The 18,618-nt window shown below is 39.6% G+C and overlaps 1 protein-coding gene across 2 annotated transcripts in view; it reads right to left on the reverse strand.

Moving 5' to 3' along the window:
• The window catches only part of LOC117293631, a 43,963-nt gene extending 25,581 nt beyond the window's left edge, over window positions 1-18,382 (reverse strand). Inside the window, exons 1-12 of one of the 2 annotated variants that reach the window (XM_033776002.1) lie at window positions 17,996-18,382; window positions 13,772-13,938; window positions 12,781-12,865; window positions 10,917-11,174; window positions 10,139-10,315; window positions 9,135-9,525; window positions 8,368-8,619; window positions 7,646-7,829; window positions 6,900-6,999; window positions 4,885-5,084; window positions 2,289-2,459; window positions 1,150-1,197 (exon numbers count right to left, since the gene is read on the reverse strand). In XM_033776002.1, coding sequence (XP_033631893.1) covers window positions 1,150-1,197; window positions 2,289-2,459; window positions 4,885-5,084; window positions 6,900-6,999; window positions 7,646-7,829; window positions 8,368-8,619; window positions 9,135-9,525; window positions 10,139-10,315; window positions 10,917-11,174; window positions 12,781-12,865; window positions 13,772-13,938; window positions 17,996-18,076 — 2,114 coding nt within the window. In that variant the 5' untranslated portion in view covers window positions 18,077-18,382. The remainder of the gene's footprint in view (window positions 1-1,149; window positions 1,198-2,288; window positions 2,460-4,884; window positions 5,085-6,899; window positions 7,000-7,645; window positions 7,830-8,367; window positions 8,620-9,134; window positions 9,526-10,138; window positions 10,316-10,916; window positions 11,175-12,780; window positions 12,866-13,771; window positions 13,939-17,995) is intronic. The other variant, XM_033776004.1, reaches the window with a different exon arrangement.
• Between the last annotated feature and the right edge of the window lie 236 nt (window positions 18,383-18,618).

An 18,618-nucleotide genomic window follows, 5' to 3' on the forward strand; every position in this document is an offset into this window, starting at 1 on the left:
TTATCTTCATGTTTAATCATTTATTTTCTTATTGTAGCCCCTTAACTAGAGTGTTAGCCTTGTTTGGGACGAACTTGTGAAAAAAGAAAAAAAATGGGAAGGGGGATGGGGACGGTGATGTACCACTATTTGAAGTGTTTTACAATGTTCTTATTTCTACAGAAAATTTCTACAGAAGACCCAACAGTGGGGAAATTAAAAACTGTTTAAAATTACTTTAGAACCTGGAGGAAAATAATGATTATTATCATTGATATTATGCTGTGGTGTGGGAAGGAAGGGGTGGAGAAGGCAGGGGTGTTACTGTAGTGAATGGTGACCAGTATGAGTTTATAAAATAAAGTCCCAGTCACACAGGCCTCGATAACGAGAACGAAAACGACAACGTTAACGAGAACGTTAACGAGAACGTTAAAAAATGCATGCCCACAATTGGTTGAATAAGCTAAGGCGTATTCTGCGTGGAGCAATTCAACCAATAGAACGCGTACTCTTTTCGTCGTTATCTTAATCGTTTTCGTTATCGCTGCAGTGTGACTCGACCTTAACCAGTTTGTCCTGACCAGTTGCTGAGCTGCATGGTGCATCCCAGTCCATGTGGCTTTGAAAGTAATGTATCAAATACTATGCTACTTTGAACATTGTATAATGATGCAAAGCATAACTGACAGCCACAACAATATTCTTGAGTACTCATTTTGGGAGGGGGGTGCGGTGCTTAGGTTGGTCAATTGTGTTAGGAAGGTTCATAAAAGTATAAAGCAGAGGATATGACGCCTTTTCCATATCTTGGCTCTGGCACCGGCTTGTATTGAAAAAATAGTACTCCTTGAAAAATTGTTAATCTTTAGACGACCACCTTATCAGTCAAACTGTGCCAAACACGTTGTGCAATCACACACAATATGTAGGTGCAAGTGTTTGGGGTTATTGAAATGACTGGTTAACCATTAATTAATTTTGGGTTGAACAAAGGAAAATTTACTTGGCTACATGTATCTAGCCTATGTTAATGGTCTCCCTAATTTGTCAATATCGTTTTACATTTTGAGTGCTTCTATATGTGTGGATCACCACAATACAAGACTGTGAAGGCAAAGTGCCTAAAAACAAACACAAGTTGAAAGGTGGTGTGATGCATCAAATTACCTGCGGACTTGATAATAAGTTGGGTTTCCAAAGCCATCATCTCTCCATCTGGTTTCATTATCAAAAATTCACGTTTAATTTTGTTTCCTCACAAATAATCTATGTGCATGGCAGCTCTTCAATAACGGAATAAAAGCTGGTAGGGTATGCAATAAAGGAACGCTTTCTACCACCATTATCTTCAAACCGTGTAAGTTTAATATATAAATCTGTGGACATTGTGTTTTGTGTCACAAAAAGTAACTGAACTCTTTTAATGGGGTTCTAATGATGACCATGAGTCTTGTAAATATTTTTTCAAATGTGTTGAGTATCGAAGCATGCTTGATACTGTAAAACAAATGAGATGTATTTTCTCTAAGTGAATTTTCAAATAAACTTTTAAAGACACTTGGACACTGTAATTTTCAAAGACCAGTCTTCTCACTTGCCGGCTTAACATACACATAAAATAACAAACTTGTCACACAAAGTTGTGTGCTTTCAGATGCTCGGTTTCAAGACCTCAAAATCTAATGCTGAGGTCTCAATAACAAATTTGTGGAAAATTACTTCTTTCTCGAAAGCTACATTACTTCAGAGGAAGCCGTTTCTCACAATGTTTTACACTATCAACAGCTCTCCATTACTCGTTACCATGTCAGGTTTTATGCTAATAATTATTTTGAGTACCGGTAATTACCAATAGTGTCCACTGTCTTTAAGAGGGTTTTGTGTAGGTACATGTACTTTGGTACAAGAGGAAAGTTGTCTAGAGCCAGAGCCTTTAAATGTATGCTGCTGGTTTTGAAAATTAGCCGAATAACCATTTTGAAAACCATGTATGCAGCGATGGGCCTGGGTAAAATGGCAAAAGCCAATGCTGCCATATCAACAAAAACTAAATACAAGATGATAACCACCAGGGCCCAATTTCATAAAGCCTGTAAGCTCAAAAACATGCTTAGCACAGAAAGGTATTGCTTAACATTAACAGTAAAAATAACCAGCGAGTTAAGTTTACATTGTTGTGACTAGTACCCCACTCAATTTTTGCTCAGCAAAGAAATTTGTCAAGCAGTATTTTCTGCTAAACAGCTTTATGAAATTGGGCCCAGATTGGTATTTATTTCATTTAGTATGATCTGCACACCACTTACTTGTACCGTTGCTGGTCTGGTACCACTTTCCCTTGCTTGCTGAGTGCATAGGGAATGTAGGGGTCTGTGAGGCCTCGTTCGTTCTTTCTGAAGTGCACTGTATACTGAGATGACTCTGGAAGTAGAATGATCGGGTCGCCTCTCTTGGTACGTGGCGTGAAATCACCAGAACTTTGATGGAAGAAAAAGAAAGGGAAAAAAAACAGTCAGAGCACATTGACCGAAAGGTCAGAGCACACTGACCGAAATGTAGAGCAGTACAAACTGGTTCTTTTCAAAGCCACCAAATACTCACAAATGAGGTTGCTACATGTACATGGTATCACTACAAACTTTCCTTACTATTTTCAACCATGTATAACTTTAAAGTCACCTGGAAATAGGATTTTTTCTTTCAAACATAAGAGTATATGCTTACGAACAATAAAACAATTTTTTTAGTAATTGTTTGTCACGATTTATATGTTTAAAAAATATATAAAGTTGTTTGGGGGGCTCACTCCGCCTACCCCTTTTGTGACGTCAATCGAGGCAGACTTTGCCTGCAATGCGTATAGTAAACACACGTGCAAAGTACATGTACGTCCAAGTCGTGAGTTGGTACATTTCAAAAGGTGTATTGCTGCTGATATTAGTGACATATATTAGTGACAAAAGCTTTATTTTGAAAAAATACCACTTCCAGGTGACTTTAAGTCTCATCTTTACTAGGACTTTTTAGCACAGTTAAAAGTCATGGTGCTCCAACTTTGTTTTTTCCCACTCAAATCACAGTCAGCCAAACTGAGGTTTCAAAGCAGTCTGGTCTCTTTCTGATAGAATGCGAATCAGTATTCAGTACTTTTTCACACAGGGAGCAAGACTAAGGCCAAACAAACCTTTAGTTCAAAAAAACACCATTTGCTTGTGAAACTGGCCGGACATTGTTTTCATGAAAACCTTACCCGCCACCTGACAAACAACTGTGAAAACCCACATCCCAAGAAGGAAGGTCATGCAACAATGGTTGAAAGAAGAAAACCTGGAAGTGGCAGAGCAACGGAGGATGGCCAAGTTACGGGGGGGACCAAGCATTTTCATCTAAAAACCGCCCTTACCCGCCACCTGACAACCAACTGTGAGTACTCACATCCCAAGAAGGAATAAGGTCATGCAACAATGGTTGAAAGAAGAAAACCTGGAAGTAGCAGAACAACGGGCGATGGCCAAGTTACAGGGAGACCATCAGATTGTGTCACTTGCGGAAAAAAAATTGCCAGGAAAACGACCTTACCCGCCACCTGACAAACAGCTGTGAGTACCCACATCCCAAGAAGGAAGGTCACGTAACAATGGTTAAAAGAAGAAAACTGGGAAGTGGCAGAACAACGGAGGAAGGCCAAGTTCTGAGGGGACCATCAGCTTGTGTCATTTGAGGGACAATGTTTGCTAGAAAAACGACCCTTACTAACAAAAATTTATCAAAACAAAATTACTGCTCTTATTTTCCTTGATTTGAGTACAGCATTCGATACCGTGGACCACTCCATACTTTTGTCTCGTTTGCACAGTGGGACAGATCTTTTTCTGTTGCAGCACCACATCTCTAAATCTAACTACCTCTTCACATCAAAACATCCACTTCTATTCACTCTTTAAAAACATCTCTCGTTAAAACCTGGAAGTGGCAGAACAACGGAGGAAGGCCAAGTTACAGGGAGACCATCAGAAATGGACACAGCTAACTAAATTATTCACTAGGTGTGCCAGAGAAGATAAGAGGTAAGCTACATGTACATTGAGAACAAGTTCACAGAAATGCAACCGCAACAACTCAAAGAAGATTTACAGTCTGGTAAGGCAGCTTGCTTCAGACCCATAGAGTTATATATAAGAACTAGAGGGTGCACAAACGCCACGGGACCGCAAGATGACAAGCGCGTCATTTCTGCACGCGCGTTGAATATGAAATACACGTTTGACTTTTTTTTTTATTGAACGCTCACGCGATGCTGTTTGTTCAACTTACAAAATGGCCGCACAAACACACGCTGTGAGATGCCAGTTTTGTTAACTTAGAAAATGGCCGCCTGCGCGCATGCCGGAGCACGTATATAGGCCAGTGCGCCCTCTAGTTCTTAAATATAACTCTATGTTCAGACCGCTCATCCCGAACTGATGCGATCAATGAAAGCGATGGTGATGCGCTAACAAAGGAGGAAGGCATCAAGGTGTGCATGGCTGAGTTCTGTGAAGAGCTGTACAAGTCGATGAGCCATGAAGTGTGTGAAGACTTGAGCTCCACTGAAGGTAAAGGAGCCTCTACCCTTGAGGGAGGAAGTCATCCACCATCCACCACATCCAGACCAGGAAGTCACCTTGTGTGGACGAGATTCCCATTGAGCTATGGAAAGCAACTGGTAAAGCTGGAATCGATCTGTTGTGGATGCTCTGTTAGAAGATCTGGAATAACAAGGAGTGTCCACTGGACTCGTGCAGAGCGACATTCACTCCGCTACTCAAAAGAGGAAAAAAAACGTACAAAAACAAGGTGTTCCAGGCGGATTGCCTTAACTCCTCACAAGCGCATAAAAAGCCGCACATAACTCGAACCTACCTGCAAGTTGACTGCCTGCTACTATTTGGAGGTGCAAATAAGATCTTTGACGGGTCAGCTAGAGATATGCCAGAAGTGGAGATTGGAGGTCCTCTCTCAGGAGGAGGTGATGTTGGAGAAGCTGTCTTGGCCGACTGGGGTCGGGGATGGGCAACCTTCAGCGTAGGCTGCCTGTAGCCATGACGAGGCTCTGGAGTAAGCTGTAAGGAGACAAAGAGTGCAAGGTCGGTCATTCAAGGGTATTGCGACAAAAAGGTCACTTAGGGGCGCAGTTTGGCGAGTTCATTTAGTTATTGACGGTTTTATCTCACCGATGCAAGGTATCCCTTAAGACTAGCCTTGTGTACATTTTCTAGTAAAAACTGCTACTGGCAGTTAAAGGAACACATTGCCTTGGATCGGTCGAGTTGGTCTTTGAAATAAAATGTATATGTGAAGAAAGATGTTGTAAAAATTTTGACTCCCATAAATGGCCGACCGTGTTAGTTCGCACAGTAAAAGGACAACCACGCAATTTCAAGGCAAACTTGTGTGGATCATTGTATTCTACTTTTAAAACATCTTTCCAACCATATGCAATTTATAAAAATCGGTTACAAACACTTTTTTTAGGCCAACTCGTCCGATGCAAGGCAACGTGTTCCTTTAAACACCACCTATCAACTTGCCCTGTGGGCTACTAAAAACTGCACAGTTTTTATGTTTAATAAATTGAGCATATATTTTCCATTCAGATGTGAATAATACATTTTTTAAGTATGTTGAAAAGAAGAACACTGAAGAACACTGACATTAGTACAACTCTTTAGGAGAGCCTCTCTCAGGTACAGATGTAAGACACACAATCAAGATACAATTTTTTTGGCAGGGATTTTCTATTGTGCAAATTACAAGATTATTACAGAACCGAGAACCAAGTGTTTTTTTTCTCGCATAAGATATGACATGATAGCAAAATTGAATCTCTCTTGTGCAAGGTACCACTGTACTCAAAATCAAGCTTTAACTCAACAACATGTTGCATTTGTCTAGGGTTTTTAGATAATCAACACATACAATGTGGTGAGTCAGTCGAATAAATAAGTTTTAAATAATACAGGCATGACATTTGGTCCTTGGGAAAAAGTAGCAACAGTTAATGGAGTGCAAGGGCTGACCAACATGTATGTATGCATGGTGTAGGCTTTAATGGACCTTTCAGGCCTTAATACAAAATTAAAAATACTTATTTTCCCACAGGGTAAAAATCAGAAAATGGACTTAAGTAGGAAGAAAAAGGCCTTACACTTTTGTATTGTACTACAGTGACGTCCTGGATATCAGGGGCCATTTCTGGGGCGGACAATTTTCAAAGCTTCATAACTCAAATCTTACCTGCAAGAAACCACTAATTTCAACAGATTCACATTTCATGGCAGCATATATTTTTCTGCGGTGGATTTTGATCGTCATACATTCTTCACAAATCCGTCAATTTCATAACGTTAAGAAACTCAAATTTTTGTTTCGTACTCTCACAGTCTGCCGTGTGTACGCAAGACGCACTACGCGCAAACCTTGCGTTGCGTTTGCGTGTTAAACGATGTGCAGTCAAGATACGGTGACCCAGAATTCATGCGTCTTGCACGCGAATGTATACGCGTACGCACGGCAGCAGACAACACTGTGAGAAATTGACCAAAATGGGAGCTGCATTATTTCACGAAAATGACGGATTTGTGAAGAATATATGACGACTAAAACCCACCGCAGAAAAATGTATGCCGCCATGGAATGTGAATCTGTTGAAATTAGTGGCTTGTTGCAGGTAAGATTTGAGTTATGAAGCTTTGAAAATTTTCCGCCCCAGAAACGGGCCTTAATAGTTAGGACTCTGTATCTGTGTACAGAGAAAGAGTCCTATATAGGGCTAGACTGATACTAGCATATATTATGATTTTATATGAATGTACTTCTTTTATGCACCTGTCAGAAATAATGAATAGGGAGAGGAAAGAATGGAAATGAATTCCTACTTTTTCTTTTTGAAGTGCCAGCTGGTCCCCAACTTGATTGGCAAGGTCCACCACTGCCTCAAACTTCACCGTTTTCTCTTTGTTACTGCCAGGTGAATTGCTGCAAACACAGAATGGAATAAAATGGTTAAGCCATTGACCATATGTTGCCATAAGAGATGGATCTAAACATTGTTCAAGCTGGTTTTTAATGGAGGTCAAATATGCATAAGGAAAATTGAATATTAATTGGTTGAACAGTTTTTCTAAAAGCTTATATTTCTGGTTGTGGGGACTTGTTTTTCACTTTGTAAAAAAATACAGTGAAGAATTAATTGTCAAAAGTGACTGATCCAAGATCCAGGGCCCTTTTTCAGAAAACATGTTAAAAAGAATATTACTTAGCATAAACTGGTGACCAGCCAAAAGTCCATAACGTTGACATTGTTGTGACTGGTGCCCCACCAATCTGTTGCTTAGCATACAAATTTGCTAAGCAGTATTTTCTGCTTGAAGGCACTAACACTCCTGGTAATCACCCAAAATAATTGTTACCATAACAACGTACTTGGAAACGAGCAATGGGGAGCTGTTGGTAGCAGTATAAAACATTGTGAGACTGGCTCCCTCTGAAGTAAAGTAGTTTTTGAGATAGAGGTAATTTCTTACTCAATTAATAAAAGACTTCAGCTGTAGAATCATTATGTTATGCATCTGAAAGCACACAATGTAATGCCTTTAACAGCTTAATAAAACAGGATGCCTACCTGTTTCTCATGACAGCTGCCACCTCATCGGGGATGTATCCTCTGACTGGGGAAGATCTCCTGGTAGCATCCGACTGTCTTCCCGAGCGAGATGAGGGGCGGGGTTGAGGGCTGTGCCTCTCGGTGATCTCATAGAACTGCTCCAGGGAAGGAGATGTTATCGCATTGCTGGGTTGCTGGTGCACTGTGAGGTATTGGGAGGAAACACAACAACAAATTAAGTTGCATAATCATTTTAACCACTATCTGTCAGATAACGTGTCTGTCCATAATTATTTTCCAGCGGATGTTTTTGCCTTGGCGACTAGTGTGGAAGTTGTGACTAATTATAGCATGACGAGTCAGGTAGGTAATTTCACTAGGCACCAAGGGCTAATCTTAAATCCTTCAAGACCCACACTTTTAGTCTGTTATGCCTTTCCCAGTGATAAGCAACTATTGTTATTTATGACCACAACCCCAGGCCTGGAATAACATGCAGGCCATGAAGGCCACAGCCTCCCTTGCCCCTGGTTTTGGCCTTAGTGCCCTTCAAAGGTTTCTCATCGACTTCAAGACTTTCCAATGGAAGTGCCCTTCGCAAAATGAAAAATGGCCTTGCCCTTTCAACATGTTCAAAGATGAAATTCCAGGCCTGCAACCCTAAATCCTATAAAGTCAGGCAACTAACTGCGCAGTATTTTGGAGGATTTGAGACAAGTAGGGGTTTATAAAAAACTTACTCCACGGTGAGTTTGTTCGATCCTCCTCTGCGTAGCTGGATATCACATCTTGCGTATAAAACTCTGGCATCTCGCCTCCTTCATGGCTAGCATACCGTACATTAGCTGGTAACCCACCATGGCCATAGAAAGATTGTTTAGCAGCGACGTCCTGACCGTACTGCTGCCTCTCTTGAAAATCCTTCCATTTCTGCAAATTGTCCGCTTTTTCTTCCTCGGCAGTCGTTGGACGAGAAGATCTGGTGTTATCAGCTGTAATTATTCAAATTAAAAACATTAATTTAATACAGAAGGGATTCCGTAATTTTGAATGTGGTGTTTGTATTCATTATTTATCTGCTTTCGCAGCGAATGTTTCACAGGAGTTCAGAACAGGGCAACTTATGCAAACTATATTCACTGCCAATTTGTGACGTTAAACGTATATTATCGCATTTCTAAGAAATATGAGCTGGGTTTAAGAGGGAAACATTAATGTGTTTGTGCCACCTTTGTGGGTTTTCTTTGCACTTTGAGCTTCCTGTGCTTTTAAATAAATATTTGATGTGCAATTTATAACTTGTATATTTATCATTATAAATTGCTTGCTATAATGTAAAGCGTTGATACGGTTATTGTGTAATGCGGTATAAATAATATAAGAATTATTATATTATTGTTGTTGGTTATAGTACTGATGCGTTTGACTCTTTTTAATATTGTAAAGTGCTCAGTGCCTGGGTTGTTGTTCAGCCCTATATTAATCCTGCTTATTATTAGTAACGTACTTGGTATATCAATATGCATCTGTAGCTTGACTGGAGATCTACTCCTCCTGTCCGGTGACTGTCCACCATGGTACAACTCCTCATCAAACTGTATCCTAGCAACCGGATTAACAAGACTGGATATCGGATGCTTGTATTTCAAAATGGCGGACATGTCTGGCTCTCCGTCTCTACCCATCGTGGAAGACTCAGACTTGCTCTCCAGCTCGGAATGAGAGTACTGGAGGTGGCTCTGGGTGTCGGAGTTAGACCGGGCAGAGTCCGGTGGGGTGTCTTGATGGGGAAGATGGACGGAGACGGATGCAAGGCTCTGCATGGATGGAGCAGAGGTAAGCTGGGAGCCCTCGTGGGTGTCACTGAATGCTGGATCTCCACTCGTACTTTCCAGATCCTGCAGGAAATGAAGCATGTTAAATTATCTATGTTACCAGGGTTGTCCACAGTTTTTGAAGCAGCAGGTGAACATATAGGTTGCCAGTTTTGTCCATATGGCATGGGGTCCGGGGCCCGCCTAAGGGCCCCCAGGACAGAGTAGCTGAACAATTCTTGTGTCACTGCATATTGATTTAGCAAGAATGTTACATCCACTAGGCCAGTGGTCTTGTTGTTTTCACTGGAGGTTTCACTAGATCAGAAATATCTGTCTTTTTTGTCCATACATGTACTTGCTGAAATTTTAGGAGGTTAGGAAATGATAAGTATACAAGTATTCAAAAGTATGTGTTTAGAAAAGATACAAGACTGTATGACTTGTTCAGTTGTTGAGTTACTGGCCAAGTGCTACAGCAACTGGACTCTGGCCGGTGGTCCAGTGGGTATTTCAAACCCTGATGTTTATAGCTTTTTGTTCACTTCAAATGTTTATCGCTGCATAAAATGCGTATAGGAAGTATCATGACATGGTGTTACCGCAAACCTTTCCGCAAATCGTATTTCCACCATGCAAAGTTTCAAATCCTACTAATGTCAGGTTTAACAATATTGAAAGTGTTTAATGTTCTTACATTGGCCTGAGATTGCTTCATGATGCCCAGCGCTGATGAAGGTCTCTGCATCATGTGTATATCAGGTGATGAAGGTGATATGTGATCGTTGACAAACCCTGCAGTGAAACCTGCATCGCCATACCCACTCCCTGGTCTACAGGACACAGGGATGTTCCTGGGAAGACTGTTGGTCACCTACAGATCAAAGAAAGAGACAAAAAAGAATATATGACAGTGAACACTTTTCCTTGAATAGCGGAGCAAAATGCTACGCAAAGTGTTTCAGTTGCTACTAAAAAATCACCATCAATTGCTTATTAGTATGCAATCAGTGTTCACAAAATAAGTTCAGTCAAAATATTGCTATGCACAAGAGCTTGATGAAATCGTGTCCTGTTCATGAGATGACATTATCCGGGTGGGATTGGAACCAACAAACTTTCTACAGTGTATGTGAATAAATCATAGCCTTTAGCCCCTTGTGGACAATGTGATCATTTCGTAGAAGCTGCTTACAGCCACTGTAAAGAGGACTCAAACCATGTTCATACTTCCTGCGAATGCGATACGAATTTTGAGTTCACAGAACTGTTTTCGTAGGGAATGTTTCGCAGGAGTTGAGCACAAGTCAACTGACGGGAACTAATTGTTGCAAATTTGTGGCTTCAAAATTTATATCGCATCCGCAAAAAGTATGAACTATGCTTTTTGCAGACATGATGCAATCACAACTCCAAATATTCTGAAATCAACATCTCCAGCATTTCAACAGTTCAGTTCTGCTCTGGTACATTACCTTAGGTCTGTGTAGCCCAGCAGGAGCAGTGACGGGCCTCTGCCAAACTCTGCTCCCATCCTCAGACACCTCCCCAACCTCCTCAAGAAGATGTTCATCCTCAGCCTGCTGCTTCTTTCGAGCCTTGCCATCGCTAAGAAAGGCTACCTTCTTGTGTTTCCTCTTCTCGGAAGGGGTGGAGTAGTACTTGAGGGCGTCGGGGGCAAATTTAAGTACAGGACGTTTGTAGATTTCTCTGGAGGATGCTCCTTTAAAATGCTGCAATCACATAGAAGAAATTCAGAATTAAATTTAAGCTTTTCTTTAGTGTACAATATATGCAGTTTTCCAGAACAATATGAATCTGTGAAACTGAGTACATGTATCACAGTGCTTTAATACATATCAGTGCCAGTGTAGGATATACAAAAAAATACATTTGTATGCTATTATTAATGAATTCTTACATCACCAAATAAAATGCTAGTTACAGGAATCAAACTTATCCTTGAGCATGCTCAGTGGACCTGGGATTAAGACATCTGTAAGCACAAAAACTTGCTTAGCAAAAAAGGTATTGCTTAAAACAGAAACAGGTTACCAGCCAAAATTACACGATTAAGTTTACATTGTTTGTTGTGACTGATGGTGCCCAACTCAATTTTTGCTTAGAGCCAAGAAATTTGTTGAGCAGTATTTTCTGCTAAATACAGCATTATGAAATTGGGACCTGCTGTACAATGGAAGGGTGCACAAGTTTAATTCTAAAATACCTACTTTAAAAACTGACATTTGCAAAAACTAACCATGCAATAAAATTTAGTAATAAACTACAAGGGAAACTGACTGAGTTTGTTGTAAATGAATAACCCAAGTAAATATAAGACAGATGGATACGGTCTTCATTGTGATGCTCAATATATAGTGGGGCATCAGGGAACATTTCTCAGTAATTAGCACTTCACCACACATCCTCATTTATCACATTTAGTGTCAATTCTACCATTATGAATCACACATTCTTGGCTGACAGGATGCCAAAAGGGACTTTGGTGCCAATTAATTGTAGTCATAACATGATTTAAAGGCAGGGTATACTTTTGCAAATTTTCAAAGACATTATCATCACTTGATACGATCAAACATGCATAAAATAACAAACCTTTGAGAATATGAGCTCAGTTGATAAAAAATAAGCTTGGTTTCTGTGATGCGATAAGAATCAGACATTATCCCTAAGAGTTCCCCATTACACCCCAACATGTAAATATTATTGCGAGGTTACAGGTAATTGACACTCCAATGGTTTTATGAACATTTGGAGTGTTCTCACACGAACATGAATTTGAATCCAATGATGTGTTAGACTAAACAATGCATGAGGCAATCGAAAGCAACAATTGCACCGTTACTCCCTTCACAGCAGTCTGCTGGCCAAATGCTTACACACATGAGGACCAGTAAAAATTGTGTCCCAGTGGCCGGGATGGCATGCTCAATCATTGTCAGCATTGAAAAATATATTGAAAATTATAAATTGATTATAGGTTACGGGAAACAGAGAAGTCTTATTTAAGGTCTTTTCTTTGTTCATTTTATTTTTATCAACAAAACTTTTTATATTTGTTGAAACAGAATAATGTCCACATAAAATTTAATATGGCTGGGACCAACTCAATCCCGAAATTTCTAAAATATGTGCGAGACTTGCGGGAATATTTTTTATTTAGCACAGAGTGTTTGTGTTATTAGAGAATGGGTCTTTGACTGGCTTTGCTTAGAAAAAAGAAACAAAAAGAAAGAAAAAAGGTTATTATATATATGTGTGTATTTTACAAAAACAAAAGAGCACAGACACTGTGTCATACAATGGGATGGAACTTACTGGTTGTGAATGGAGTACACTCTTGTTGGTTTGGTACCACTGGTAGACTTTCTTTAAGTCCTCTTTCTGTTTCATCCCTGTGGTTCTACAGTGAGGAACAGACAAGCAGCTCAAAAAAAAAAATATAGCGAAAACAAACAAAAACATGTTGGTGCGTCTTTGAATTCACCTTTTTGCTCGACAGCCCAAGAGCGCGGTCTTTAAAAAATCAGTTGTGAACTCACAGGGAAAACCAGGCTGAATCTTTTGAAATGGCGAATTGAAAGTGCTACAATGTAAATGAACTCTCTCCTACACATGTCCTATGTAAGAGGAAAAGATTCCTGTGGGTTTTGCCTGGAAAGGTTTTGCCTGGAATAATTCTCTGGGGTTTCCCCAACATCGTAATTTCTTCATTGTCTTTTCTCTTCTCAGTTGGCTGTAATACAAGTGTTGAGAATATGTGACCCACTCTGTGAAAATGAGTCAGATGTCGCCCAATGCATTTTTGAGTAATGGACAGTTACATGTGGAAAATATTTTTTTTTATTTTAATTTTACTTTTTCACATTTATATTTGCACAGTGAACCTTTAGAACACTTATTTTTAGGCAATCAAGCTACATGTATGAAAACAACAATTTTGTGATCATACTTTAGTCTAATTTGTATCCTTTTGCGCGAAATGGTAGTTGAAAACATCACTTTACATGTACTGTAGTTTGTTTTTAACCAAAAATGATAAACTGGCTAATTTCAAATGGGAGTAACTAGATCTGCAACGCGATACACCCCAAAGCAACTGCTGTGGTGTGTTCTTTCCAGGCATGCATAATGTAACTCAATTTTTTAAATTGTCAACATCTGACTCATTTTTACAGAGGGGTCACAAACATGTATATCCAAATCCAAAAATCCTACTCTACACCTACCCCACCTCAAGCCAATGCCCAAACCTACATTACATGTAACATCCAACAAGCTACTAAACTACTAAAGCTCCTAAACTTACGTTGTGACTTCATGCATCATCCTGACCAAGATGCGGAAGAATTGTTGGTCCTCCCACTGCTGGCTGAGTTGACTACGATCCTTGCATTGCAATGAAGACAACTTGAGTTCTCGGTTGAACTTTGCCACTGCCTGGACGAGGACACTGTATTCATGGTTCCTGGAGAGCTGAAGACAGATCAAAATCAAACATTTAAAAGTAGAATAAATTTTGAAACTTAGGATGGTGGAAGTATAGCTATGTAATAGCGAGGTTTGCGGTTTAAACACCATGTGAATATCTCCTTTAAGAAGTGTTGGTTCTGAAAAGAACTGGGTGTGGTAACATCACTCAACATTTTGATCAAAAAAATTTTAAATTTAATTTTAGAAATCGATACACTTCACTCACTTACCCCTTTATATTTAAACACAAAAGATTTGGAAGTCTCGCGCATTCAACATTCTGGTCCCAAATGAGTTTTACATTGCATGATTCTGTCTACACAGTGTTAGGCATAACAAATGTTATGTTGGCGTAACCCGACCTACCCTAAAAAATACGGCTGACCCTGGATATATTTTTTTTTTTCAAGGGAAGAAATTTAATGATTAAAACCCAAGACAGACATACAAATAAAATAAATGTCATCAAGAGTTTAAAAATATACTATTGGTTGTGTGTAGCCTTGTTTTCTTTTGTTATTGTGTAAAATTACTACTGGCTCAAACAATTAGAAAACGTGCCATTTTCGTTGCAGGGAGAGGAAGGGAAAAAATCACTACCTACATGTACCTACCCTATTTTGGGGGGCCCGTTACGCCAACATAACATTTTTTTTTTAATGCCTTATTGACCATAGTTTAAGGCTTGTATCTGCAATCTTCCAAACTAGTAACAAACGCCTTGACCAAAGACTGAATGTGTCTGCGCATGCTTGGGAAAGAAATGGCAAATTATGCACATTTTAAAACCAATCTCTGTAGGGGGGGCGGCCTATACTAATTTTAAATTGGATCAAATACCATTTTAGTCAATTTTTGTTTGTTCAACCCATAACTAATTAGTAAATGTATACTTTTTACTTTTAAAAGTCAATCAAGCATTTCATGTACCACAAGCCTGACATTTCCATGACATTACATTTCCATCAAAGCATTGCCCCCCCCCCCCCCCCCCAAAAAAAAATAACACCAGGGGTGTGAGACACCAGTAGCGAGTTTGATGACAACAAAGTAATGGATTTCATGTTTATAGGTTTCTAGGCAATACTGGTCAGCAAACTGTAACCCCATCCAATGTCAACTTTTTCTTTGTGTATGCTGCTTACTGCTCAGTGTTGACATACATACACCACCAACCTATATAATATAACAGACCACAATGCATACTAGGATGGGTTACCTGGCAATGTTTACATACTGAGCAAAAGGCAATGCTAATAGAAATTTAACTGTCCAGTGTACAGGTTGGGGGGGGGGGGGGGGCAGGAGGACGACAGGGTTAATTTTCATTTTACTCCAGGAAAGCAGAATTTCCAAGTAGACATGTAATAGAGCACTCTAGAGGCTTCAATCTACAGAACATAGAGCAAGGACCAGGTATAAAGAGCCCGGGTTAATTTTTGTACAAACAAAAGTGAGTTTAGGGATGTCAGTCAAACAGTGCCCATCAGCAACAATTGGCAGTTAAGGAATTCTTTCTTTGCCTAAGCACGAGTGACAAAATGCTCAACAGTCAGGGCCAGTGCATGCCACAGTGTAAAACACAAAGTAACATTGAAGCCTATTTGTAGAATGCCTAGATACCATAGCACATAGCCATCAGTCAGATTTCTTTTTGACAAAGCCATTAAGAGGGCAGAAAACTCTGATCAACAAATTAAACTCGCATGACATGAAGATGTCAGCCATTCATGATAAAGGTCTCCCTTCGGCCCGAATCAGTAAGCAATGGACCCACGGGAGATCATCATTATTGACACTCAGCCACTTCAGTAACTTACTGATATTTGTTTAGTGCACACCTCTATACAAAAAGCTAATCCTGGAATTTGACAATTGGGCTTAAAGAGGTTTTAGAACAGCCTGAGGACCAAACTTGGGGGAAAATACTACACCATGCCTAATTTTTAATAGCAGGGGTAGGCTGTATCCAGTATTTCCCTAGTCAGTCAGCTTTTAACTTTTCAACACCTTACAGATAGGTCACTAGTCATCTGGACCACTAAGATAATTTTGACTGGACCTCAGGTGTAAAAACATTCACTTGACCAGTGGACTACTCATGGGAGAACAATGCCGTGCCACTTAGAGAACACCAAAATACTGAATTCAGCCCATCAGACTTTAACAAACATCTGAATCCTCAAAAAGGGGAACCTGTACAAATGTATGTTACCACCATGGAGCTATAGGACTCCATGCTGTGTGTGTGTGACAGTCCCTCAGTCTATTGCAGCCTCTCTGGGTTGCTAAGTACCAAGCCACTCAAGCAATCCCAGTCATGTGCACTCATGCTAGGCCAAAAATTCAGCACCTTTTTACAAGGAGTGCCTTTTGCTTTATCTTGAGGCACCCGAATGAATCATGCAACAACTTTAGAATGCACTGATGCAATAAGAACCAATCGCAACAAAAAATTGTTGAGATTAGAAGGCCCCATTCAAAACATACAGCGAGGCATTTGAGCGCCTGTTTTTCTGGTGTGATGCTAACAAAAAGGCCCATTGTCATAAAGCTGCTTAAAAATAAATCTAAAATAGTACATTATTAGCTCAGTGAAAAACATACTAAGCTTAATCCAGACGGTTAACGAACATGCTTACTCAGGGTTAGCCTATAGTATCTATTAAAAAAAAAAAATTGTTTTTGATTCGATGAAATGCGCATCCCATGCCACAACTTTCAAAATAGTTGTGACTACCTGTTTGGTGAACCCGTTGTTTCGCTCACGTCTATTCATGACAACATCTAAGATTTTGCATTTTTGTGTTTTTTTTTCGTCTCTGACGTTCCGTTACTGGCCGATAGGCCCCTTAAGTCCGCATAAGAACCTTCAACTTTGATAACTCACACGGTTGGCCATTTATGCAAAATTTGTAATCCCATAATGGCCGACCGTGTTAGTCGACGAGGTAAAAGGAAAACTGAGCAATTTCGAGGCGTGTTTGTGTGGATCATTGTATTCTACTTTTACATCTTTCTAAGCATGTTATAACAAACGGTTACATACATGTACACTTTTCAAAGACCACCTCGACCGATCCAAAGGCAACGTGTTCCTTTAATGTTTTGCCAGATACAATTATGTGACAAGGAAACTAATGGCAGATTGGCAGTTCGAGGACCTGTCTAATAAGTAATGCCACAAAAACATCTTGAAGATGAAAACGAACACAATGTTAATTGTAAGCACATGCAAAAAATTGTGACCTTTCTTATTAATGTTTGACTACGCCAGCACTGGCTCAAATTCCAGATAGGCGTAAGTTATCCGCTTCTTTTTCCACTGACTGTCGGGGGTGGGAGTGCTTATAAAACTTCAAAAACAAAATATAAAGGGAATTTATTTACAATACGTTCTCGCAACTAGCCTGATTATGCCGCAATGCATATTTGGAATAAAAAATTATTTGACGAGAGTATAATAGTCACAAAAATTATTCAGGCTTGAGTAGGGTAGATAATTACACTAGTCACCTGTGAACATCATCATGGCGCAGAGGATGTGAATGTGTCACCTCAACTATTCTTCATATTTCACATCAAACAAGCGTTTTATGTTCTCCCCACAATTAGGCAATGGAAGTAAAAACTGTCACTGGTTGGTCACAGTTCCTGATGCCATAACATACAATAGCAAAACAAATCTACAAGGCTTTATTCCATCAAGATCATAGCGGACGTGAAAGCAATTAGGGAAAAAAAATAAGGCGAGTTGTTAGAACTTTACGCAAAGTGGTATGGAGGTTTAAAAGATTCCCCATATTGACACCGTGACAGCGGGAAGGTTCTTCCAAATTACTGGCCCAGCTACACATCAAGATTTTTGACCTAGATTTTTTTTTGCTTGGGAAACATTCCAAGTCTAAGCGAGTGATGAACGCTAATTTATTTAATAAGAAGAACAAGTTTATTTATTCATATTTATAATAACATATTATTTTTTTTAAATACACACAAGTTAGACAAGTTTTAATTAATACTAAACAAATTCAGTTCATCACAAACACAATCAGTTTACCTTGGATCTCCTTAACACTTTCAAGTCCCCTTCAAAATTTGACTGCTGTGAATTTTTGCTCATGGTGTGTTTCTTGTCCATGGTTTCTACTCAGTCCACATGCACTGCATGTGTGTCATGTCTGTCATGTCGTCAACACGGCTTGGGACATTCATCACACACTCACTCGACGGGGTGAACTCTGCAGTCTTTGCCCGTCGTACACTCGCTTCTGACTGGTGTCGTAGTGTACACGATGTCCTGTTCATGTTAGATCGTCTACCTATAATGAACTTTAAAAGTCAAGTATAACATCCATGTGAAGTATGAGTATCCAGTTGAGGGGAAAATATCATAATTCTGCACATGTATTTTGCCTAGTATAATGCATCAACACGACAGGCTATGCATGCATGTGTAATAACACGGTGTCGTTATGTCCCACCGTGTGTACAATTATCTGTGTGTGTGTAACAAGTGCAGATTTAGGATAAAAGGTTTTTGGAATAATACACTTTTCAAAGAGGGGTAAAAGATTATGTACTACCTGAAACCTTGCCCCTAGCCTTCGAATCTGAGAAAGTTTTCAAGTCAAAAGTGTACTTTAATATGTTAATAAAAGTAAAACATTGAGACATTATTAT

This window comes from Asterias rubens, chromosome 8 (assembly GCF_902459465.1).
Source record: "Asterias rubens chromosome 8, eAstRub1.3, whole genome shotgun sequence".
NCBI lineage: Eukaryota > Metazoa > Echinodermata > Asteroidea > Forcipulatida > Asteriidae > Asterias > Asterias rubens.